Raw genomic sequence first — 25,761 nt, 5'->3', positions numbered from 1 at the left:
TTCTCTCTCTAAATTTTTTTCTCTCTAGGTTGTTTCTCTCTCTTGATGGATTTCTCTCTCTCTAAAGTTATTCCTCTAGGATTAGCGAAGTGGAAGGCTTCATCTGATGATTCTGATCGAGTTTAGAGACGAGTCTGATTTTAAGCGAGATTTTGATTTTGAGATTTGTTAGATTTAATTTTGAATTAAAATTAATGTAAAAATATAATTTTGGATAATAGGCACGGAAGAATCTCCTAGAAATTAGTCGATCTGTTCATTCAGTGCTCCGTGAAAGGTAAGTAATGAATCATCTTCTCGAGATATTCCATATTTATTTCTGAAAATAAATAATTATTCTCTGAAATTATGCATGATTTATGAAATTATGTTTTGAAAGAAAAGTGCTTTTGAAATGTTATAGTATATCGATTTATGCACATGTTTAGTGAAAGATTATGATATATTATGGTACAAAGTGTTTTGATACAGATCGGATTTATGCTCTCAGCCTAACTATGTTTCTGTGGACCCTGCCAGTGGGGGTTATGTGCTGGTATTTGTGGACCCTACCAGTGGGGGTTGTGCGCTGGTGTTTGTGGACCCTACCAGTAGGGGTTGTACGCTGGTATTTGTGGACCCTGCTAGTGGGGGTTGTGCGCTGGTATCATGTGGACCCCGCCAATGGGGGTTAAACGTTGGTCATAGTCAAGGCTGTTGAGTTACGAGTGTTTTGAATCGAATCGGATTTATGATTATATTATATATGGATATTTGAAAATATTTGATTTGTATTAAATCAGAATGAAATATACTCTTATGTTTATTTGCAACATTATTCTTGAAAATTATATAATATCTGAATTATCTAGTTGAGATATTTGTTACTTACTGGGCTGTCTAGCCCATTACCTTTCTTTCTATTTTTCAGATTCAGATAATTAATATCGAGCGTGGGACGAAATATTGGGACAGAGCTTTTAGAAGCGAGATTAGCATTGTCAACTTCATTGAACTTAGATCTATTATTTTTATTGTTTTAGAAAAATTTATTGGATGTAAGACATTTGATTTAATTACTTGAATTAAAGTTGAATAATAATTATTTGAATTTATTCCGCTGCGATGCATTGATATCGTGATGAGATGCCTTGCATGCTTATGGAGAGAGTTCTTCGTGAGTATGTGGCGGTTGCCGCGACCCTCGATTCACAATCTCGGATCGGGGGCGTGACAGTTTTTGTGCACCGCATGTAGTACATCAAAAATACATCGTTCCATCTTATTAGGCTATGTAGCCACTGCTTTCCAACTTGTATTTAATGTTTGCAGTTTTGTTTTTTCATTTAAAATTTTGAATGATGAAAATACTTATTTTCTTTTGAAAAAATTATAATACCTTGTAATATATTATGATATTATGTAGTCAAATTATGACTTCTTTCATAACAGCAAGTCATAATATGACCATGGGATGTCATAAAAAAAATATATATTTTCATCATTTAAAAATTTTATAAATTTTTAATGAGAAAAATATTTTTTTTTATGATTTTTGAGAGTAAATTATCACTTTCAAAATTATAATTTGACTGTAAGGTGTCATAATATGTTGATAGGTTATCATAATTTTTTTAAAAAAATATTTTTATTATTTAAAATTTAAAAAAATATAAAATTATAAATATTAAATATATATTAAAAAATAATAACTATGTTAGACGGTGGGCCGGTGCTTTTTCGCTGCACCACTTGCGGTGCACAAAGAATTACTCTGGAAATAGGCTACGGAAAGGAAGGAAAGGGACCTGGCCCGTCTCGTCCAACCTTGCCACCTTGCGACCCGACCCGAGCCAAGGATGATGGTGCTCGCTCTCAAAAAGGCTTAGAACGATCGCTGTGGAAGGTGATAGAAGATTAGGACAGCAGGTGTCGCGCGCAGGGCTGTGTTTCTCCTCCTCCGCCTCGATGACGACCATCCGCAGGTTCTGCTGCAACGACCTCCTCCGCTTCGCCCCCGTCAATTTCGACCACCTTACTGAAACCGTAAGCCCTCCTCTCCCGCTCTCTTTTCCCCTCTTGCTCGTTCTTCTCTGCTGCTCCTCTCTCCTTCTCTTTCTCTACTTCTTATACTCATCCATCTCTCTCTTTTTCGCATCCGATCAGTTCAATATGTCGTTCTACATGACTTATCTGGCTCGATGGCCCGACTATTTTCATGTTGCCGAGGGCCCTGGCAATCGTATCATGGGATACAGTAAGCCCCTTTCTATTTCTCCCTAGGAATAGCCATTCTTGTAGTTCTTTTTTTTTCCATTATTTTGATGTCCATAAGATCGAGAAATTTTTAGTTATTTGATGGTACGCCCAAGCTTATATAAAATTATTTTTTAAAAAAAAAAGAAGAATTGAGAGAAAGAAGATAAAATCAATCACCTTGGGGAGATTGGAACCATCTAAACCTGACCTTGGAACAAATGCTTTTCTCTCTTCATTATCTTGACGGAAAATTTCGAATTATTTGAAGTCTCTTGACCCAATGTAAGCATGGAAACTGGAGACATGAAACCCTCCATTAATTCAGCCTACCTTATTGATCGGACATGGGATCCTGCCAGTCAATTACGTCTGATTAAAGGAAACTATGTGCACATAACATTTGATCTTAGAAATCCCACTTGTCTTGGTGAAAACAAAAAGCGGATAACAAATTTAAACATATATAATGTATTTAATTCCAAACTTTGTGTAATTGGAGATTTAATATAGTCTCTAAATGCTATACGATGGGTCTGAGTCTGTCATCTTGGTAATGGTGGATTTAGTTCTGGAAATTTGGGTTTATGAAATGGAGACAAGATCTATCATTTTGTCAACGTAAGTATTCTATGCCAGTTGTAATTTTCAGGTCCGAGGATTTCCTTTTGATCTTCTTAAAAATTCTATTGGAACAGATTGTCCGACATGCCAGGAATTGTTGCTTGGTAAATAGCACTCTAGAAATCAAATTTTTATTTTGTTATAACAAAGCAAGTCTCCTTTCTACAGAGATAATGTCATATATATATGCAGCTAAAGGTTTGGAGAATAAAGCTGTGTGCTATCCTTAACTGTTTCAATTCTTGCTCTCTTCATACCATGTTACCGTAATTGCTTTTGCAAGCTTATTAAAAAATTATGGCTAGCTTTTATCTTTTGGATGATGATGGTGAAAATTTGGAGGGGAAAAATGTTCCTTGGAAGTATGTGTTGAGAAGATTATGCTGGTTCAAATCATTCTGGATAGTGAAAAGTTTCAGGTTCTTGAAAATGTATGGGTTGTCAGGTTCCCTGGTTAGATGAATTGGATTAGCTAGGAGGAATCACTTTTAGGATAAGCAAGCCACGCTAGGTTTTGCTATTCCTATCTTAAAATGGGCATTGGATTGCCACCTGACAGGGATAGTGCAATGGGCTTAAGCCATAGTGGATAGAAACTATAACATTGAGAGAGATGGAGGAAATTACATTATAGTAATAGATATAGAAGCAAAGACAGCAAGTTGTGCTGTCTGTTATTCCCTGAAGCCACTCCTTGCTATCCAGCATCCTAAAGAGTGCTGAACTATCCACATGGCATATTTCTTTTTTGCTAGGAGAGTTAATATATGGTGTGTTATGGGGTTGTCCTTTTCTTGGTTTTCTGGTATCACCTAAACCAACTAGGTCCTGTAGGTTCAAATTAAAATTTTGTAACTTATTAAGAGACTATTAGATGGAAGAATACTTACAAGGGACTATTAGATGAAGCATACTTGTAGTCTTTTGGATTTCTAAGGTATCCAATTGGCCATGAACGTGATGTAGGAACTTTGATGCCATAGGTAAAAGGATGGGATAGGTAGTTCAAGCAGTGATGGTTTGTTATGGAACTTTATATAAAAATGAAGTGTAATTGGTGATGTCTGTAGAGATTGTAGTAGCATAGCATGTTTGCAAGAAACAAAGCCAAAACAGATGGAGAGGAACAAGTTGAATTTTACTGCAAAGGAAATTGGAATGGCTTTAGTCCTTGATGGAAGGGCATTTAAATTTTAAAGTAACTCCAATTTCATGGATATCTAATATGGTTGAAGAAGGGCTTTTTCATTTAAAATATTGCTTTTCTTGGTGCAATTGACTTCAACATGTGCATTTGAGTGAAGTGGTGGGATTTTCCTAAACAATCTTTTATAAGACCGGTTAATGGATATAGACTTTAATAATGATCCTTTTCACAATCACAATTTTCTGTAGCAAAGTTTTTCCTAATCCATCTCAGTGGTGCTGTGCTAAAACATTTTTGCTTAGTTTTCTTGAAACTGCTTCTTAGTCATATGCTGCAACTACTGGAGATGATAAATTTCTAGGACCTTCATTTTGACTGCAGAATATGTGGCTATTATTTCAAGGCTTTGAAATAGGATTAGTAGAGGCCAATTGGAATTTTTATGGTGGTCCAAATACAAGTATTAAGGAATGAAGAAAATGGAGCACAAAAATATTTACTAAATGAAAGGATAATATGTTGGCTGATAATTACAAGTTAAACTTGAAATAACTCTTGTGACTGTCAGAGAATGAACGTAAATTTGGACTTTTAGGTTCCCTTCTTATAGGATTTTCTGATAAAGAGAACTACAAAATGCTTTCAATGTCTTGTCTGCAGGAAAACTAGCCTATCATCCATGCAATTGTTGAATAGTGAGTGGAGGAGGCACCATTCATTTATCATGGGATAATAATATTCCTTGGCAAAATAGTTGCGGATCCTAGATGTCTATATTGTTGCATAATTCATAAATTGTTGACACAGCTGTACTACTTTTGAAGTCATAAAAGTTTAAGATTAAAGCCCCTGTTAGTTTCCCTTATCTTTTAAATAAGAAATTTAAAAACTAGATAAAGTCGACTCTTTAGATTTTTCTTAATATTCATCAGTGAATGTCTAACAGTAGTTCTGTAGAGCAAACTTTTTCTATTTTTAGAACCACCAGAATATTAATGGCATTTACGCTTACAATAGACTGAAGCTGGTTTTGGACTAGATCGTGCTTCCTAACTAGATTGCTGTCTTCACCTAGCAAAACAATTTTGGACTGGTTTCTTGTGTCTCAACTCAAGAGCATTTTTTGTGAAGGATGAAAGAAAAAAGTCTGGCAAGGTGTATAAGCTTGCTATGGGACGGTACTGACCTGATTTGACTGGGATACATGATTAATGCATCGTACCAGCTGAGCTGGACTCGGTATCTATTGGTCCCTATTAGTTTTGGCTTGTTTCAATCGATACTTCTGTTTCTGCATGATTATTGATGTGGATCCTATCTCGATCCTATTTTCATGTCGGAGTAATATGGCTACTGATGGTACGATCTCTTTTCTATGGTATGTTGTATGGTGAGGGTAGGAGTGTAATCAAGCCGAGTCGAACTGAATCGAGTAGCTGGAAGCTTGGACTTGACTCGGCTCAAAATACTCGGGCTCGAAACTCGGCTCGAGATCGATCGAGCCTTAATATCCCAAGCTTGAGCTCAGCTCGATGAAAAATAGGTAAAACTTAAGATCGACTTGACTCGACTCAAATATCAACTGAGCCATATTCGAGCTCGAAATCAAGTCTTAATCTACTAATATAATATATATATATATATTATAAATAAAAATAATATTATTAAAAATATATAAATTTGAGTAGGTTTGCGAGTTTTTGAGCTGCATATCTTGCTACTTGAGCTCGATAATAATCGAGTCGAGATGAGCTTGGACTCAAGTCAAGCTCGAGTAGCTCGCGAGTGGTTCGACTCGTTTGTACCCTAAGCGAGGGTAATGCAGCTCATTCAATATTTCAATTTGTATTGAGAAAGAGCCCTTCCTTCCATTAGGTGTCTTAATTGAATTTGAAGATTTTAGTTGAATGTCTGAAATAAGTAAAATATTAGAATGAATTTGAACAATGGTTTTCATGCCATTTATGTTAGGAGACAAAAAATGTATATCTTCCAAAGAGAAGTAGTATAATGGTGGAATATCTGATGTCTTAAAGTTTAGAGTTGCGAAGACATGGGCTAAAGAAAGCTAGCATTATGGTCGTAATTCAGCTGATTGTATTACAAAAAGGAGGTTTTATTGTGTTTAGAATCATTGATAAATGAAATAGATAGGACGAAAAAGACTAAATAAATGAAAGACATCATAATTTCTAACTATTAGGATGGAACAAAGAAACATTTTCTTTGTCATGCTTAGGACATTTACTTCTTGAGGAAGACATTAAAATGTAATGCCAACATTGCTCTGATCTCATCTACATGAAGCTATCATTATGTGGGAACCTAGTGATCTTGTACAAAGATTGATAGAACAAATGTGTAATTGTAGTTTCTAAGGGTAAACATTTGGAAATTTCTTCTCACTAACAAAGTATCGTGCTCCCAAAAATAAGGGAATGCCAAACTAATCGATGAATATGACTACATTAAAATCTCTTTTGCTTCCCTCTTCTAATGCAGCTGAATGAGTGTATTGAAAGTGTACCATGCCTTGCTTCTGAAAGTTAGCTATGGCACCTACAGAAAGAAGGCTTTCTCTAAGACTTCCAAATCCTAGAACAGCAGAAGTAATTTGAGCTATCAGGGGCGTTAACCTGAACAAGATGGCCTTCAGAGGGTAGGCATCACCTCGGTTACGAACTGGAGAAGAAAAGTGGGGTTTCCTTCCAAGACTGGAAGATTCATCAATTCTTTGATAGTTTGATTTGTGAGAATAAACCAGAAATTGGATCTTAGTTTGGTTGTTGAGGAAGGCTCTTGTTCCTGTTAGGGAGAGGGTGTCAAAGCAAATGCTCATAATGTCCAAATCTCTTGGCATATTGTTCAAGTGCCCTAGAATTGGATTCTCATTTTGGGGCTGAAGATGAAGGAAAGAGTTCACTTTGGAAACCATGTGGTTTGAATCTGCATTCTAGGCTGACTAACTCAGTAAGGAGAGAGATCTCAATTATTGCTACTTTCTTATTCATAGTACGAGATGAGCTCCTTATAGCGGCTACCACTAATCGTCCAACTAGATATACAAGGATGCCTAATTCAGTTAGGGGGGGGGGGTGACATTGCAAGGTGGTTAGTTTATCTGGGGCAGGTGCCTCCTAAAGAGTGATGGATGTGTGTGAAGGTGGGCTCAAGCATTGATCTTGCTTGTGTGCATAATGGTACAAGCATGCATGACTATAAGACCTGGTCGAATGGAGATGAAAGTTGGCCATGTTGAAGGGCTCTTAAATTGATAATGTGTGAGAGAGAAGGTAGCTGAAAGTGGGGAATTAACCCTCAAACAAGGGGTTCTATCAATGGCAATGGGGATTTTGTCCTCACACGGATCATTGGAACCAAAAAGAAGATGAACCTCCATGGAAACTGATCTTTTCCATTGAACTCCTCTTTGTCTGTAGTCTCCAATTGTGAATCCAAAAAAAGTCCCATTAATATTTTTACCAATGAACGTCCTAGAAGATGTCACACAACCTTTATCTCTTAGTTTTTGACTTTTTTTGGAACATATTGGCTGATGAACCAGGGATAGGGATGCTATAGATAGTGGTTTGGGTTGACTAGTGTGAGCTTGATGGTGGTAGGGGGTCTCGAAAATGATAGTCCTCGGGAACTCAACTAGGAAGTATGACCTTGGTGGATGGGACCAAGAGACCGAAGGAAGGATCAATCAAACGATCGTCTGGGCCTCAAATTGCTTGGAATGGTTTTGCCAATTCTAGAGATGAAAGGCATTTTTTTTTCATCTATTGACCCTTTCTTCAAGAGGTATACGAAAGCCAATCATAATGTTCCACTTTTTGAGCAAAGACCATGTCTCTGGTTTTCACTTTCTTTTCAAAGCTTTGGATGTCGATGAGTGGCCTATTTACCAAATCCTTGGATTCTTTTGAGTTCTATTGTAGCAAACAAATAAGACAATGTTGATTCTGATGTATTTGATTTCTACTCTAATCTCATCTAGGCTTCAGGAAAAAGAAAAATTTACCTGCTAATAATTAATGTAATAAAGGATGGCTGCTCTCCTTTTCTTCTTGTACTTAAAGATTCCCTCTCTATTCTTATATTTATTTAGTCAAAAGGCTAGTTTAATCAATCTGAGGAAGAAGTACTACAATTTGAATCAGTATCCCAAATAGGGCAATATCAAGTCTTCTGTGTGACAGATTTTTTGTTGTATGATAAGTTGTCTAGGGACACATGCTAGGACCCAAAACCATTAAGGATTATGAGGGGACCTGTGAAGATGATCTTAGAAATGATAACACCCGTGAATGTGAAAGGAGTTAGATCCTTCTTGAGACATGTTGAAAAAAAGTATGCTGCTTCGTGTTAAATTCTATTGGTCATAGTTCCTTGCAGTTGTGGCTTGTGGTCATTTGTATGCACGTGAATTACCCAATTAAGGAAAGATGCCTTTTGGCGCATTTAAGAATGATTTGAGTCATATGAAGGGAAACTCTAACATGCAATTTGTTTTGGTGGAGAAGGAGCCTGATAGGGTCCCCTCATTGACTGGCGGGAGGTGGGTTGGTTCGCTTGTCAGATCAAGTTGTTAGCGGACAGGTAATGTATTAAGTGGCCCGCTAGTGCCATGAAAGGAAACTCCTAAAGGCAGCCAATTTTCTGCTTGATTGTGGGATTTGTCCCACAGAGATTTTTCATTTTCTGCAAAGTAAAGAATCTCAAAGTCTATTAACATCAAAGAACCCACGCATACTTGAGAAGAAGTTTTGTACAAAATAGAAAAGCTTTTATCACAATGAGTTTGCTGCAGCTAGTTCCTATCATGAATTTGTGCACTATTTTCTCTATTGCCTTCCCAGTTATCCACAACTACTTGCATCGAATCCATCATTTACATTGATGATCCTTGGTCTCTAAGCCTTTAGATTTCTTGCATTGCCGTCTCAAGTAGAGTTTAGATGATGTCATTCAAAATCAAGATCCACGGAACCAATATCGGGATTCGTGATAGCCGGTCAGTGGTATGAGTCGGTATAGATCCGTATAGGACCAGATCGGCACGAACTGACATAGAAGCGAAGAAAGGAATCGGGGAGAAGAAAAAGAGAAAGAGGCGAGGGGGAGGGAGAGGGTGGCTAGAGGAGATGCTGGCAATGGCCATAGGCGGGCTGCATGCATGCTCGGAGGGCCGTCAAGGCCTCCACTTCCTCTGCCAAATCGCAACTGAGAGAGAGAAAGATAGAAAGAGGGTGAGGAAAAGAAAAGAAGGGAGGGGAAGTCGACGGAGAGGTCATCGGAGGGCCTCATGTGTGGCCATTGGACGGCGAAATCATGGCCCGTGGCTCCATGGGTGATCGTAGATCGTCCCTATTTCATGAGATTTTTTAAAAAATCTTGACCATAGCCCATTGCCGGCTTCACTCACCATTTATCATCGTTTTAAGAAAAATGCGATGAACAAAGATCATCCCTATTCCGCGATCATGGCTCTGCCCGTGCCTTTTCCCCTGTCTGGTGGCCAGGTGGCCATCTGACATTCTCTGTTGGCTTCATCTTCCTCCGGTATCCTCACTTTCCTTCTCTCTATCTCTCTCAATTTAACGTCCTATTAGACAACACGAAGCCGCAAAGACCTCTGCAATCCTTCGATGGCCTCGACGGTTCACCGTCGGCCCTCCAGCGGTCTCGATGGGTCACCGCCGGCCCTCAGGCAGTGGCATCCCTTTTTTTTGCCCCTTCTCTCTCTATCTATCTTCCTCTCTTTCCCTTTCTTTTTCTCTCCCTTTCTTTCCCTCTCCCTTGTTTGGTGTTTTGATTTGGAAGGCCGAACCATCCCGTGGCCAGTACGGCTTGGAATGCCTTGAACCTTCCACTTTGGGACAGTTCGGCATTTCTTGTTCAAAACCAATACCCCATACAATGTTTGTGGTAATGTGAGCCATCTTACGACTCCTAGTCCTTTGATAGCATCGCATGAGGGACGGGTGCAAATGTTCTATAGGTTCACCTTCTCATAGATCTTGGAGGCAATGGATTTTACCCCTTTAGTGGTCGACCAACCTAGTTCCATGGTACCTTGGACAATGATAGGAGAGGAAGTTTTGTAAGAGAAATTCCTATCATGGTAATGGACAAGAAAGTGAGTGGCTTTCTATCTACAAGCAGATTTCTATAATAGATGTAAGATTGACTAATGGGATGCTCTGTAGGAAACTCGTTTCATATCGGTGTGTTTGTGCCGATTATACATTAGCCATGCAATCCATCACTGTACTGAGCAGATTGTGGGCATTCACATGTTGAAATGGAATTGTGGGCGATTCTCTCGTGAATCACCTTTCACAAGGTATGACATTTGGGGCCTGACTCGCCACCCCATACCGCTACTTTTGTCTCATACCTGCCTATCAGCTAGGCATAACGGGCATATGAAACCAAGAAAACTGCAATTGCTGAAGATGATGTGGAATGCGAAAGCACTGAAATGGAAATTTTTATCTCAAAAAAAAAAAAAAACCATTAAGGGTATGGGAAAAATGTAAAAGCAAGACCACTAGTATGGGAATGTCTCATATATTGGAAGAAATCAGGAAGCAATAGGTCTCGATAACCAAGAAGAACAACCTGTGAAGGGGTTAACCGGTCTTAGGTTAGAGCCTACTTTTCAGGAAGGAAGCATTTCATTAGTAGTTTAAGGTGAATGTCTATAATGGAAAGCACAGATCTGTACACTTGATCCTGATTTGTCTCAAAAGTGATTTCAAATGTTTCTTATGAGTAGAAATCCTATTTTAATCATATGCATGCTACTATATGATTGTTAAATGTATAAAGCCTTCTGTTTTGCGAGTATGGCCATTGACTACTCACAAACACACTTCAAGGGAGTGAACCTATAAGATAAATGGTACTCGTAAAAGAAAGCTGCTAGGCATCAATCCCTGCTACCTTTCACCAAAGGAGGTGGCTGTTGTTGGGGGTGAGTTGCAATGAAAGGGAGCCTGAGACTTCTTTAGCTCCATGAGTGCCTCAATCAGAGTGCACTGTATGTCGGGGGAGGGGAGAGGATGAGTGCATCATGCATGCTTAGTAATGAGAGGATCTTCTTCAAATGAGCTAGGATATTGTACCTTGTCACCCTTGATCTGGTGCTAGTGCAGCAGGCTTTGGGGCCATGGCTTTCTTGAGTGGAAGAGCCAATATGAGGCTTGCAACATCCTTCTCCTCGCACCATTCACCTTGTCTCTTAACAAAAGTGAGTGCGAACGTGGTCTTGTAGGTCACCTCAGGACCTCTTGTTTCTGATGTGTTGTAAGATGCTTTTGCAGATATGCCATGAGAAGATTACGATGAGCTTCTATAGTTAATTAAATTACCTATTGTTCATCCATAATCCTATGATCTAATTGTAATTCTACAGGACAAAGCTACTTCTGTTATCACTAGTTTTGCATCCTATCATGTATCTAGTACCTACATATTTTAGCTAGAAGCATAACATAATAGCTAACTCAAATGCCATGGTCAAATTATACAAGCAGTACTTATTTGATTAAACTTCCTTGGAGATCATGTTTAGTCTAGTAAATACTGTTTGGAAGACAGATGAATAATGAGAAGGTTTTGATTGAGTTCAATTCTGAAGCTCGTAATGCTGTATGTTACTCATTTATATTAAGTGATTTCATGAGTGTATCTTCATATTATGTTTCTATGTATGATATATGCTAGATGATCACTAATGACTACATCATCTTATTTGTTTTTATTTTTTGATTTTATGCTGGATAATTACTAATGGTTTTATCACTTCATTTATCCTGATATTCTTTCATATCATTACTCTTAATTTTCCATGAGTATGGATTTTCTAGGAAAACCTAAAATTCGTGGCTGTCAATGATAGTGTGCTTGTAGGAGTTAGTGTTGGTGGTATTGATGGCACAATTAGCATCACTTTATCTAGTATCATGATGCAAACCCTTGACTCTTGAGAATGGGGCCCATGCATCTCCACTAGATCTTCTTAATGTCCTAGGCAAGATTTTAAATCCTGATAGGATGAGGGATGTTTCGACTGTCTTGTCCTGTTCCTATGAGAAAACGGGATTGGGATGGGGGCAAGAATCCATGTAAAGAAAGAAGAAGAACAAGGAAAGAAAGATGAAGAAAAGGAGAAAAATGGAAGGAAAGAAGAAGAAAAAGGGAAGAAAGAAAGGAAGGAAAGAAGAAAGGAAGAAGGAAGAGAAAGAAAGAAACAAAGAGAGAAAGGAAAAAAGAAAAGAAGAAGAGGGAGAGAGGTGGATGGGTATCTATTAGGATTCTTGACTAGAATGGTTACTGAGATAGTGTGGGTTTGTAGGGTGTCCTTTTCCATGGAGAATTAGGATACCCCCATCCCATAGGATTTAAAATCTTGGTCCTAGGAACTTCTTGGGGAATTCCTTGTGGTGGTATAAGTGGCAAGAGTCAACACTACATCTCGAGTATGATTGTGCAAACTCCTCTAGGTGGGGCCATGCATCTGGACCCTTTTTCATCTCCACCACACATATTTGGTTGCCTAGGAACTTCTTTAGGGACTCCTCAGGCATCCACCTCTTCCCTTTCTATTTTTATTGCACCTCTTATATAATAAATGTTAATTCTGTATCCATTATTAAATGAATAAGAAAGGGAGGGCTTATGGGACTTAAGACTTATCAAATCTACAAACAAACTTGATTAGTGGGACCATTGTCATCCATCAAATGTTTTGCTCTAGAATAAACACGCATGCCACATGCTAGGTACTATGTTTTATAATGCAAGTATTACATAACTATCTCATGTATGAGTACATACTTTCACCTCTTGTATATGGGGTGTAAATGTTATGTACTGATTCATATGCTATGTTAACCACTGCGAAACATGTTACTACATTACATTATTATTTTCATCCTCATTTTAGATTAATTATTAGGTTAACATATGTTCTATCCTATTTTAATGCTGAGCTGGAATTTATACTTATTGTAGTCCTACAATTATGAAATCTTGAGTTGAAGGCATGTCAAATATTCATTTATACTGTAGGTGCTTCCTTATTTGTTTGATGATTTCTCTTTTTATCTATCAAATTTGTTAGATTTCATTTCCATGGTTCCTGGCCACCTCTTGGTAGATCTGACGAGGTACAGAACATATTTGTTGCAGTTATGGGTAAAGTTGAAGGGCAAGGTGAATCTTGGCATGGTCATGTGACTGCAGTAACTGTTGCTTCAGAGTATCGGAGGCAGCAATTAGCAAAGAAACTCATGCACTTACTGGAGGACATCAGTGAAAAGTTTGTATATTGCCTGACTTTTTTTTGTTTTACTTGTTGAAAATTTAACTTAAATGGGCTTTTATTATTATGATAACCGTTAGAAGTCAGGCTTAGATGCTGCATATGATTGCTTGCTACTCTCCACTATCATAGATTTCAGTGCTCTTGTGCAGTTGTTATCCCAAATCAACTTGTTAATATGCTTCTCTGCAGTACCTTTGTTAAAATTGAAGCACGGGACGTTGATACATTTGCTATGCCTTGGTGCATGTATAATGCTTTAAACATCAATTGGATGTTTGCTGTAGGTTTTTATTTCCAACCATTGTCCTATTAAAGTTCGATATTTGTGATGGGCAAACAAGAAAAAAAATGATGAACATAATAGTACTAGGATCATCACTGTTCATTTTTGCATGTCACATTTATCTACTGCTTTCTGGCTGATGATGGCTTTGGAATCAAATCATCACTACAGATAAGAGACAGTGGCAACCAAGATGAGAAAGACTGCTGGATTTTTTTTGTCTTGCTACATACACCTGATTAAGAGGTGTAAAAATAGTTGTCTGCAATTTAGGAATATTAGATGTGCTAGTCTGCTAGGAAGTATATGGAATTTGCTTGATGTCCCAGCAGAATATACCCCTCCTAATTAGTGGGGGTACTCTGCTTTATTTCACCACAGACTCAAAAATATATAGAACTTGAGATCAAGAAGAATGCCTTCTTGACTTCCATTGGCTCTTTATATGTAAATAAAATGCACAAGAGATTAAATCACATTAAATGTGTGTGCACTGGATGTGATCATGGATCAGAGCCACAAGAAGCCATGAAAGAAGCCTATTTCTGACCCACTTCTTGAAACTCCTTTGTGATTTTCATGTATTTAGCTTTTATGGGTTTGGTTAGTAATTGAACTAAATGTCATGGTTGTTTGTTGCAATAGGGCTTTATTTTCCAAGAATGACTTTTAGTTTCATGTCTTGTCAACCCTCAAGAAAGTGGAGAGTGGAGACCTTAAAATTTGGTTTTTTACTAATTTTGCACACATAAGATTGGAGGGATGTCTCATCTTATACATATACAAGAGCTAGTCATGTTTGAGCGAAGGTAGAGTTGAAGTGATTTTTGATTGAATAAATGTTTCTTTTACTTTAGAAGGAGTTGTTCTAAATTTATCTTGTTTCTATACCATAGGTGGATTCATTGAGAATATACCTTACCATGACTTCTGTGACATTGTGCCAGATATCTTGTGGAGACAACTGCAACATCTCCAATGGCATCTGGTATGCTAGGAACCCATTACTGTAATGATGCTCATCATGATTCAGAAAGAATTACATTTAATGAAGATTTTCTCCTCAAATTAGATTAAGATTCAACAAGTTGTAAATTGAGGTTCACTTTCTGTCTTTGATATTTATCTGGACAAAGTATTCTAAAATGCAAGTGAACTTGTCTTTGCAGTCAATTCAAATCTTAGCAAAGATGACTGGTTTTTTGTGGATGAAATTTAAATGTTGGTTTAGATGATATCCAACTACAAATGATTCTTAAAAGCATTTTGAAAAAAAAAAACTATGGTTGAACAATATCAGCTGTGATTTCAATCAGTTGATGAAATTCAAGGCATCAAAAAAAAAAGAATTATAAATAAACAAAGTATGAGATTCAATGGTAGCTAGTTCATGAAGAAAATTTGGCCATCTTACTTTCCCTTCATCTCTTTTATTCAAAGAATACAAGGATCCCTACTTGCAAACAGGAATAACTTGTTTATCATTTGTGACTAAACTTTGGTTAGATTTGTATGGGAGAAAAAATTGCAGGTCTTTATTGGGCAAAATGCTATGTGACTATGTAACTGATTGTGGAAAGTGTTGTTGACAAATGTAAGAGGATAATAATTGGAGCAGCATGAGTAGAAAGTGTTTGAGACTTTGCATCATCAAACTCTTAAATGAAAATTTGAACTTGATGGTATGTTAATGCAAATCCACAGAGTTTGACACTGGGAAGTGTCAATGGATCTAGTCCAAAGAAGCCTATAAAATCTACTCATCTCCATAGCGCCTATTCCATGAAGCTTCTTCTTGATTTTCATGACTTTAGATCTTTTGCCTTGGTTGCTTGTTGTTGAATTAATAATGGGTTAGTTCCAAATATGCCTTTATTTCATGTGTTATCAACCTTTAAGAATTTCCAGAGATTTCTTTAAATTTGGTTGTTAATATCACAAGCATGAAGTTGGAGGGACCCTCCTTACTATGCATATATAAAGGCTAGTCATATGTGAGGAAAGGTAGCATTGAAGTAGGTTTCTAAATGGAAAATTTGTTTCTTTACCTTTAAAAGAGGTTGTTCTAAATTTATGTTGCTTTTTATCCCCTTGATGGATTCAGTTAAGAGTGACAAGTGTACTGTAGTCTGTGCCCATGTGGTTGTTCCTTTTCTCCATCTTTGGGTTATTCTCTTCTGGCATTAAGATGTTTGTGTTCCAGATATGGAGCGGGGAGCTGCACTTGGAGCGGTATGTTGAAGGGGGTATTTATATGATTAGTAAGTTGGAACCTCCAACAAATCCACATTCAGATATCAGAATCCATTTTAAAGGTAATTTAAGGTACCCAGGGAGTCTTGGTGTTGCACAACCAATGACCTTTCCTCTATGACCTACTTCTCTCTTCCCTGCCTCCTCTCTTTGGCTGAAACTAAGGTTTCAACTTATGTTCCCCCATGTGGGATGTCTAGCATGTTGGGATATTATGTGCGCTTAAACAGCCATCATATGCACTGAAATTCCAACATGCCACATTAATTCAGTGAGATTGTATTTTCTATTATCTTCTTTATAGGGGTGTTCTTGGCCTTCAACGAATAGGCTAAAAATTCATGGAGGATAATGACCTGACCATCTTGCAAAAGACATGCTTTCTGATTTCTATTTTCAGGCCTTTTAGACTCAGTGGCGAGCTAGGAATGACTTGATTTGCCTTTATAAACATAATCAATAGAATATATGGCAATGTCCTTAATGATTAAGAGCGATAAGAAATGGCTGTATGGTCTCCCCAGACATGGCATTGTTAAGCCATCTAATGGTGGTGGGTAGTTCCCTTTGACCAAGATAGAGTAACTTTCCAACTCATAATCACCACTTTTAAGCTATCTTATGCTCATGCATTTGTTTAGCAGCAATTAAGTTTGTTTGTAGATGGATTGAACCCACAGCGTATGAGGCCTTTTTGCATGATTATGAATTTAAAAATGCACAATAATTTCCCAAGTCAATAGGACTGGCACAATTAAAGTTTATTTTTAGTGTAAGTTGCTGAAGGGAGTTAACTAGAGGAAGAAGGAAATTGTAAGGGAAATTCAAAGGCTGATCGTGTCCTAGGAGTACAATTTGTGGGACATACTGTACCATATCTGTTCAATACTAGTATGTGGTATAGGGGGACATACCGACACTCAGTGCACCAAACAGACCCCATACTGACACAGTAACAGATTGGCAATGGTATGGGGCCCGGTATGGAGATGGTGAACTTTTGATGCCACAAGTTTCCAAGCATATGACTGTTACTATCTAATTATATTAACATGATAAAATACAAAATGGCTTCACCAACCTAAGCCCATCTATCTAACAAATCATGTTGGGTCCATCAATAACCAAAGACTGAAATGACATTTAGCTCAGTTAGTGTGATGGAGGTCAACAATATCTAGAAAAATATTGATTTTCCTGTAAGCGGGAAGCAAATCCTAGAATGGTTCTTTACACTCCTAGAACGGATCCACAGATCACTCAACCTTTGGAACACAAATTACCTCCTAACCCTCACCATTTCTGGGCAATTGCATATTAATCCTGCTATCCTCTTATTCAGTCCCTCCTAGAATGTTCAGTAAGTTCAAAAACGATTATTATAAAGCATAGAGAGCAATACATCTGGCCTCTGCTTCAGAAAGTAATTAAATCAATGTTGTAAAGAAATCTCCACAAAACCTGGGAATATGGAAGCTCAAGCCTTGGAGACCCACTATCTTAGAAATCGAATTTGTCTAGGTAATTATATGGTCACCATAGAAAAAATAAAGATAATAGCTTGAGATATAAGTTGGGGCATTATTGATTACTGAGCTTGCAAGTGAACTTCTAGGCTTCATTAAAAGTATATCATTGTTGTAAGTGTTGCTAGCAAGGCCGGCTATGCTGACCTGTACTCTCTCATACATATGGTACTAGGGTTTGTCTTGGAATGAGCCAAAAGTGGTCTGTATTGGTCTGAACCAAGCAGAATTGCTTCATACTACCCAATTTTGGATGATAGCATGGCTAGCAGCAAGAAAAATGTAGATGCTTGTCTTCATACAGGGTACGTATCGCATCGAACGTATTGTACCGAATTGGTAATGTATTGATATGATAGGTAGTGGTCCTATGGACCTTGGTTGGTAGCATGTGGTATGCTAGTTGGTAACACAGTAAGTGCCATGTCTTGCTATGCTGACACCAATCATCTGGTGTTGGAAAAAGGAAAACAAAGATTGTTGGCTTAGTATTAAGCATTATTGACTCATACTGAAAATAATGTAGTTCAATATGGGCTACTGCTGGTTAATATGAGCTGGCATGCTTGATACTCATTATACTGGGTGCTAGTAATGGCATAGGCAAACACTTAGGTTGCGTTTGGTAGTTGGCAATTTAAAGGAGCCCCACTAGATTATTATGTTTGGTATGTTTTTTGGATTGATAATCCAGATTACCTCCTACAAGGTTATTTGGATTACCAAGGAGAGGGGTGGCTATCCAGATTATCAAATATTTGATAATCTGATCATGAAAAGTTTGGACAAATGCAACCTAAACCCCTCCCCATCCTCCTGCTCGTTGTTTTCTGTGTCCCCCTCGTTGCTGAACCACCCACTGTCGTGTGGATGGCCGTCGGGGCCCAGAGGGAGGGGAGGGGGGTGGTGGTCTCGCGGAGTCAGGGGCGGACAACCAGTGCGGAGCAGACGACAGAGGTGGCGAGTGCGATGCAGACAGCCATGGCAGAGGGGCGGAACGGATGCGAACGACTGGGGGAGGGGAGGGGGTGGTGGTCTCGCGGGTCAGGGGCAGACGGTGGATGCGGAGCGAATGGCGGCGAATGCAGCATGGACGACCGCGGCAGAGGATGACAGAGGGGTGGAACGAGCACAACAGAGGAGTGGAACGGGTGCGGACGACCGCGGTAGAGGACGACATTGGGGCGGGGCCATGGGTGGTGCACTGGAGGGGGTGGGTGCGGTGCGAGCAGCTGAGGATCGGTCGGGGTGGAGTGGAATGGGGGAAAAACAAATAAAAAAAGAGAAGAAAAAGATAAATAATAAAATATTTTTATTTTATTAATAATAAAAAATATTATTTGGGTAATAATAAAATATTATTATTATGTGATTAGTAATATTATTTTAAAATATTTGATTATTATATGAAAAATTATAAGACTATCTGATTTATTATTTGATTTAATAAATTTGATTTATTATTTAATTACTATTTTATTATTTGATTTAATAAATTTGATTTAAGAGTATTTTGAGAATTTGATGTTACATTATCAGTAATCTGATTGTCATACCAAACATGTTAATCAAGATTTTCAGTAATTTTACTGCAACATTATCTAGGTGTACCAAATACAGTAATAAACATTACTAGCAATCTATTCAGATTACAGATAATCCAGATTACCACTACCTGGCAATACACCAAATCTAATCTTAGGTTGCATTTGGTAGCTGGCAATCTATCTAGCAATTTAAAGGGGCCCCATCAGATTACCATATTTGGTATGCTTTTTGGATTGATAATCCAGATTACCTCGTATGAGGTAATCTGGATTACCAAAGAGAGGGGTGGCTATCCAGATTACCACGTATTTGATAATCTTGTAATAATATTTTTGGACAAAATATCCTTAAAATCCAGACGATCTTCTTCCTCATGATGGACAGCAAAAAGAGGGAGGCCAAAACCGCTGCCCTCCACAAAATCCGACTGGTAGCGGCCTCAAAATCGGCAAATCAACGGGCCGCCGCCATCTCCCAATCGTCGATCGTCGATAGCCATCGAAAAGCAAGGGAAAAACACTGATCAAGGCGGGATCCGACGACCCCTCCCCCCATTTTTTGTTTGTTTGGTTAATCGGGCCGTCGGCGAGCTGCATCCGGCGTCGCTGACTGCCCAAATATTGCCGTCGGAGTCGTCGCCTCGAACGATGGCCTGCAGTCACTATGCGGAAGAGGACACGACGTAGAGAAAGGGCTGACGATCCCTTTCTCCTTTCTTTTTTTTGTCTGATGTGAGGGGGAAGATTGGGCTCGATGGGGATCAAGCGATGCCAGTCGCCGCCAACGGCATCGTGCCGGACAGTCGCGGGGGACCGACATCGTAGGCGAGGGCGGCAGCACGGGTGGGTGAGGGCGGCGGCGATGGAGGCGGTTGCAGAGAGCACAGGATGTGGTTTCATCGGAGGGCCAGGGGATGGTGCAGAGGGTGGCGCGGATGGCCGGGGGCAGTGTCGGAGATGCGACTGCTGGGGGGCCGGGGGCAATGTCGGAGATGCGACTGGGGGCCGAGGGCGGACGGCCGGGGGTTGGGGGGTTGTGGCGTGCGGGGGAAGGAGAAGGAAGAAATAATAATAATATAATATATTATATATTTTATATAATATATATTATAATATATATTATTTTTTTATTTTTTTATTCTGAAAAATTAAAAATTTTGTGCATGGGGTATGATTTTTAATAAATTTGAGTATTTTGAGAATTTGATGTTACATTATCAGTTATCTGATTGTCATACCAAACATGTCAATCAAGATTCTCAGTAATTTTACTGCAACATTACCTGCGTGTACGAAACACAGTAATCAACATTACTGGCAATCTATTCAGATTGCAGGTAATCTAGATTACCAAGTAATCCATATTACCACTGTTTGGCGATGCACCAAATGCAACCTTAAGTCTTTTCTTTGTCCATATGATTTTGAAAACTATCTCAAAATTTGATGAACAATATTTTCCATTTGCTAGGAAACAACCCTAAGAAGTTAAACATGCCTGGATATATTACTTTTTTTGATCGGATAGATTGGCTAGATTAGTTGATCAAAAAATCAAAAACAGTGGCAAATATTATTTCCAGCAAAATAAACACTAACTCATGTGTGTTTATTCATTTTTCATGTGTTTTTATAAGTTAATAGCAACTTTGCAATAACACAATGAACAAAAATACACCAAGCCAAATTTTTGTAATTGAATTAAATTTCAATTAGAGTCCTAAGCCACTCAGTCTGAGGAAAAGAGTTATCTATGGCAATGACTTTTGCTTACATTATGCTCCTAGAGATTACAATTTGTTCATCGGAAACACAAGTAATCACAGCACCTCATAAAAGGAAATTATAACTTTGTTGGCTGATCTTACATCTTAAGAGTTAGTTATCCATCAATATATCCTTTTTTACATTTGAAACACCAGTATAATATAGAGAAAATCCATTATATTTTTTAAATATTTGAATACTAATTCAAGAGAAGGCCAATGCTTTTTCTTTGGGTTACTGGGGTATGTACAGTCTCTCTATAACATAAGCTATGCAGGTTGAGGTTTTATTTATTATGTGCTATATGACATTCATCTTTCAAGCATATTTACGTTGAGGAACAAACTTTTGTAAGTTTTTGTTAGACATAAATTGAGATCACGTGATGCTGAAACATGTTTGCAGCTTTATTACTTGAATTTCTTCAACATCTTGTTAGCATGATGATGAGTTAAAGCTATTCCTTTGGATGATTTAATTAGTGTGGTTTGTAAAATCATAATTGCTTCACGTATTACTTAGAGATAAGTTTTAGTCAAGAAAGGCCTAACCGACCTGAACCGGTCAAGAATTGGAATGGTTCAAGCAGTTGGGTTGATTCGGCCCCCTTTAAAGCTTCTCGAGCATCCCCCCACCCCCCAATGCTCTAGGTCCTCTCTCTCTCTCGCGCGCTTGGACCCCCTAACACACTCTATGGTTCTCTCTTTCCTCTTTCTCTCTCCCTTTCTCTCTGCTAAGCAAATCCTCACATGTGCCATCACTACTGGCCTCCTCCATAATTCCTTCATCTCTGCCCGTGCCCCCTTCAACCTCTCTCTTGCCCACCTTGCCTTCCATGCCACTCCGCTCACCCCTCCACCTTTGCTTTTTCTACTAATGTGGGGACTGGGCTTGATGCCAAATTAAAACCATCTACTACTACTCTCTCTCTCTCTCTCCCCTCCTTTCATCCCCCCTCTCTTTCTCTCTTCCTCTTGCTTCTCCCTCTCCCCCTCCCTTTCGGTACACCTCAATACAGTGCGGTATAGACTTGTGCTATATTGAATCAGTCGCTAACTGGCCTGTACAACCTTCGGTACCGGTTCGATGAACCTTGGTTTTGGTTTCATTTTCAACTTCTAAGTTAGTGTCGGATAAGATCTTATCCATGTAAATGTTGAAGATGACATAATCATCCTCAGTTAAGTGTAAATTCATTTTTGTTCATTTACTATAAAACCATGCAATTGGGTTATTCTATCAAACTTTATACCATTGTTTTAGACTAGTGCTTGTTTAAGCCATAAAGACTTTAACTAATCTAGACACCTTATATTTTTACTCTTTACCATGAATTCTTCATGTTGCCCTCCATGCTTTTCTTTCTAAATTTGATAAGGCATCATTAACATTTATTGGTTGTACAACCAACTTATATATAGAAGCAAAAGCCAGTAAAGACTCTAATACAGAAGCAAAACTCAGTGAAACTTTAATCGAGATTATCTAATTCACAGGAGATTGGGTATCAGAATAATGACTATGTCTTAGAAGAGAAGAAAGAGTTGCACAAATTGTGACAGAGTGATGAAGAACTAATTTATTGGTATAAGAAAGTTTAACAAAGATTTGAGGTAGTTAGATAAGGAGATTGGTGTGGATATATGAAATAATCTAGCATGAGGAGGGAATGAACTAAGCTAATTTGGATGGGAATTGGGAGAGGAGATAAGAAAAAGCTTGCTGGTAAAACTCTAATGTAGAAGCAAACAGTAAAACTTTAATCAATATTATCTTATCCTTAAGAGATTATCAAAATGATGACTTTGTCTTAGAAGAGGTGTAAGAGTTGCAGAAATTGTGACAATGTGTTGAACAACTAATTTCATTGGTATGCAAAAGTGTAACAAAGATTTAAGGTGGTTAGGTGGAGATCTTCAAGGATATGTTGAATGGTCCAGCATGAGGAACGAAAGAGCTAAGCTAATTTGGATGGTAATTGGGAGAAAAAATGAGAATGCTTGCTATAATAATGTGGTCCATGATAGGATGAATTACAAATGATCCAAGAAGCTGACTCCATGTAGCTGGGACAAGGTTTAATGATAATGCTCGATGATTTTTCTCTTCTTCTGGTAATTCTTTAACCTAAATTATCATTTTCTGTCATTTTTCTTGCCTGTTATGTCACACCTGTATAATGGTCGATATAATCATGCATGGAGAACACTGCATTTAATGCAAATTCATTATTACATTTATGGAAGGGGGAAAAGAGGCCATGGGTTATTTGGAAAATACCTTGGCATGTTTTTGAAATTTTAGGGGAACTAATTGTTACTTTCTTGTTATCTGACTTGTGTTCTTGAAGTACCTGATTCTTAGATACTTGTCCAGTCCAACATCCTTGTATATGTAGTTATGTTTAATGAACAGTGTTAGCTTAGGTAAAGAGGCAGTTGACCCTAAAGTTGCCGATTGTGGTTCTGTGGCCTAATGTTCTAACAATCTTGGACATATTGCAGAATTTTCATGAAAACATTGCAAACTTGCATGTTTTCTTTTTAGCTTTTGGAAGAAAGATATCGTTGAATAGTTTGGGGGTTCACATCAATCGTTGTGAATGATCTGTCAAGCATATCGGCACAGCAAGACATTGTAGAAGTGTACTCAGATGTCACTCATCATATAAATTTTTAAAGATTAGATGTCATGAATATTTTATTATATTCAGATAAGATCTGTATTTAATTTCTTTTCCGCTGAAGTTAGCTGAGGTTATTGCGAAGTAGGCACTAGGAAAAATGTCTTGTGCATGTGTATACTGATTAAGAATGCTTGGTCATTGTGTTCTAATTATGTATCTCACTCCATTATTTTGTGCAAAATGTTGAACTTTATATTTGTCAAATCTCATCTCACCCCTACTTCAAGTGCTGATGTTTGTTTATGGAGTGGTAGACATTTCTTGTTTCCCCACACAACAATAACAGTAGATGGTGGTTGAGTTTAGTTTTCTGTGTCTTGCAAGTGATTGCCGAATGTTATGATTTGGTGGCTGTAGGTTTCATGCGTTGAGAAATAGAAAAACTTGATTGCCTACATGTAAATATAGCCCATGCAACTAGCAATTACTGGCTGATTGAAGGCATTATTTCTTTCTCGGTGTCACTTGCATCTTCTTTCTGATTGAAGGCACTATTTTTTTCTGTGTTACTTACATTTCCTTTCTTTTGGCTGTCATGGTTTACCTATATTCCGTTATAGCTATTTCAGTTGCCTGTGTGTACATAACCAGTCATTTCTTCTTCCAGAAAAGGTTCCATGTTTCAAGAGTTACTTTCATGAATGGGTAGTCTCATTTCAGAAAATTCCGTTAGCTCTAATGTCTTGGTTCTTTGTTCAGGGTGTGTTTCATGATTTGTCTTAATTCACTTGAGGATTTATTTATTTTTTATTAATTCTTTTGTAGGGATAAGGCTTACTTTGTGGATCTCTTTGTAAGGGCATCCAACATGCCAGCCATAAAAATGTATGAAAAGGTATGTGCTGTCTATCAAAACTTTACAAGACCAATCATACCAACATGTTCACATTTTCTGTTGAGACTTGGGTGATGAGCTGGTGGACCAGGCATTAGAGTGCATTGGGTTCACATTTGACAGCCTATCATATTTGGACAGGTGACCCTTTATTGAGGGTCTCTAGACTGTGTTCTAGAGCTGGATCATTACCATTGTCAACATGAAAAGAATACTGCAATGCATATTCTACAATTGAAATCACAGTAAGCAAGACTCGATATTGATAGAGATCCATGCTGTTCTTAAACGGTCACCATGGCTATTAGAAACGATAGGGTCCCAGTGTAACTAAGGGCCCACTGCTGTTTCTCTTTTTTTGTTTCTCTACAAACTAGGGAGATATGACATTGAGATTCCTGTTGAAGGAAGAATTTGCAGACAATTTCTGCTGTCTGTTGCTTTTCTTTGCACTCCTTTCTGTAAGCATAAAATCTTTGCTTCTAGAAGCTCTAAATAATCTACAAACAATGAAGGGAAACAAGGGGTTTCGTCATACAGATTTTTCAGTCTAGTTCATTTTCCTTCTTGGATTTATGAAAACAAAAACAAAAAACAAAAAGCAATACTAAATAAGCCCTAAGATTTTGGTGTAATAGTGAGTTCATTTGTTTCATGACAACTATCATGGCCCTCGAAAACCTGATGCATCAGACTAGAAACAAACCCATTTTCAAACCAGTATTAATCTGGCAGTTGCTACCATGTGGGATTTAATTTCAACGACCAGAACTTGTGTTATCCTAATAACAATGCCACAAGTTAGGGCCGGTGTCATGGCGTATTGCTTATTGTAGAAATGTTTAATAGCAGCTTCATAGTGCACATCATAAATTTCACTGTAGATCACTAATGCCTATATACTTATCTTGTTCTTTTTCTTAATCTGCTTCGCCCACAGCTTGGCTATGTCATCTACCGACGGGTTCTGCGTTACTACTCTGGGGAAGAAGATGGTCTTGGTAAGTGACTGCCAACAATCAAGTGATAATATTCAAATTATTCATGACGTGTTCTGTATTTCTCATGAAGTCATCTGCCATTTTCAGATATGAGGAAAGCATTATCGCAGGATGTTGAGAAGAAGTCTGTCATACCATTTAAAAGGCCGATTACACCTGATGAACTTGAATATGATTGACTAAGGTGCCTTCATTATTGCTTCCACATAATGGGAAGCGATGCATTTTGCATGTATTTTTACATATTGGGTATAAACAAAAAGCCTTTGTACTATGACAAATGGAGGGTGATCAATATGAATCTGACACATCAAAGAACCCAAGAGCCATAGTTTACGTATGCATCAATCATTAGAGGGCATCTAAGTTTGTTTATCATGTTTGATCTGGTAGAAGATGGGTGGAGAAGAATACCTCGAGTTGACAGGCTATTGGAAACACAAAACTTTGAATCCTTCTCTCTATGGTGTTGCTGTCTCGATATTAGATCTCATATTAGTATCATCTTATTATGTGT

The 25,761-nt window shown here is 38.1% G+C and overlaps 1 protein-coding gene and 1 long non-coding RNA gene across 2 annotated transcripts; both read left to right on the top strand.

The window, feature by feature from the left end:
* Nucleotides 1-1,785: 1,785 nt before the first annotated feature.
* On the top strand, nt 1,786-25,761 carry LOC105034350 (N-terminal acetyltransferase B complex catalytic subunit NAA20). Its single transcript, XM_010909478.4, has 6 exons — nt 1,786-2,025; nt 2,146-2,236; nt 13,211-13,340; nt 24,174-24,243; nt 25,184-25,244; nt 25,332-25,761. The coding sequence occupies exons 1-6, from the start codon at nt 1,948-1,950 to the stop codon at nt 25,421-25,423; spliced, it is 522 nt and encodes a 173-aa protein (XP_010907780.1). The 5' UTR covers nt 1,786-1,947; the 3' UTR covers nt 25,424-25,761.
* Nucleotides 14,422-15,873, top strand: LOC140854063 (uncharacterized). The gene is made up of 3 exons (XR_012137200.1): nt 14,422-14,438; nt 14,526-14,617; nt 15,833-15,873. It is a non-coding gene; the product is annotated as an uncharacterized lncRNA (long non-coding RNA).

This window comes from Elaeis guineensis, chromosome 15 (assembly GCF_000442705.2).
Source record: "Elaeis guineensis isolate ETL-2024a chromosome 15, EG11, whole genome shotgun sequence".
Taxonomy (NCBI): Eukaryota; Viridiplantae; Streptophyta; class Magnoliopsida; order Arecales; family Arecaceae; genus Elaeis; species Elaeis guineensis.
The sequence above is the reverse complement of the archived record's forward strand: the minus strand, read 5'-3'. Positions and strand labels throughout refer to the sequence as shown.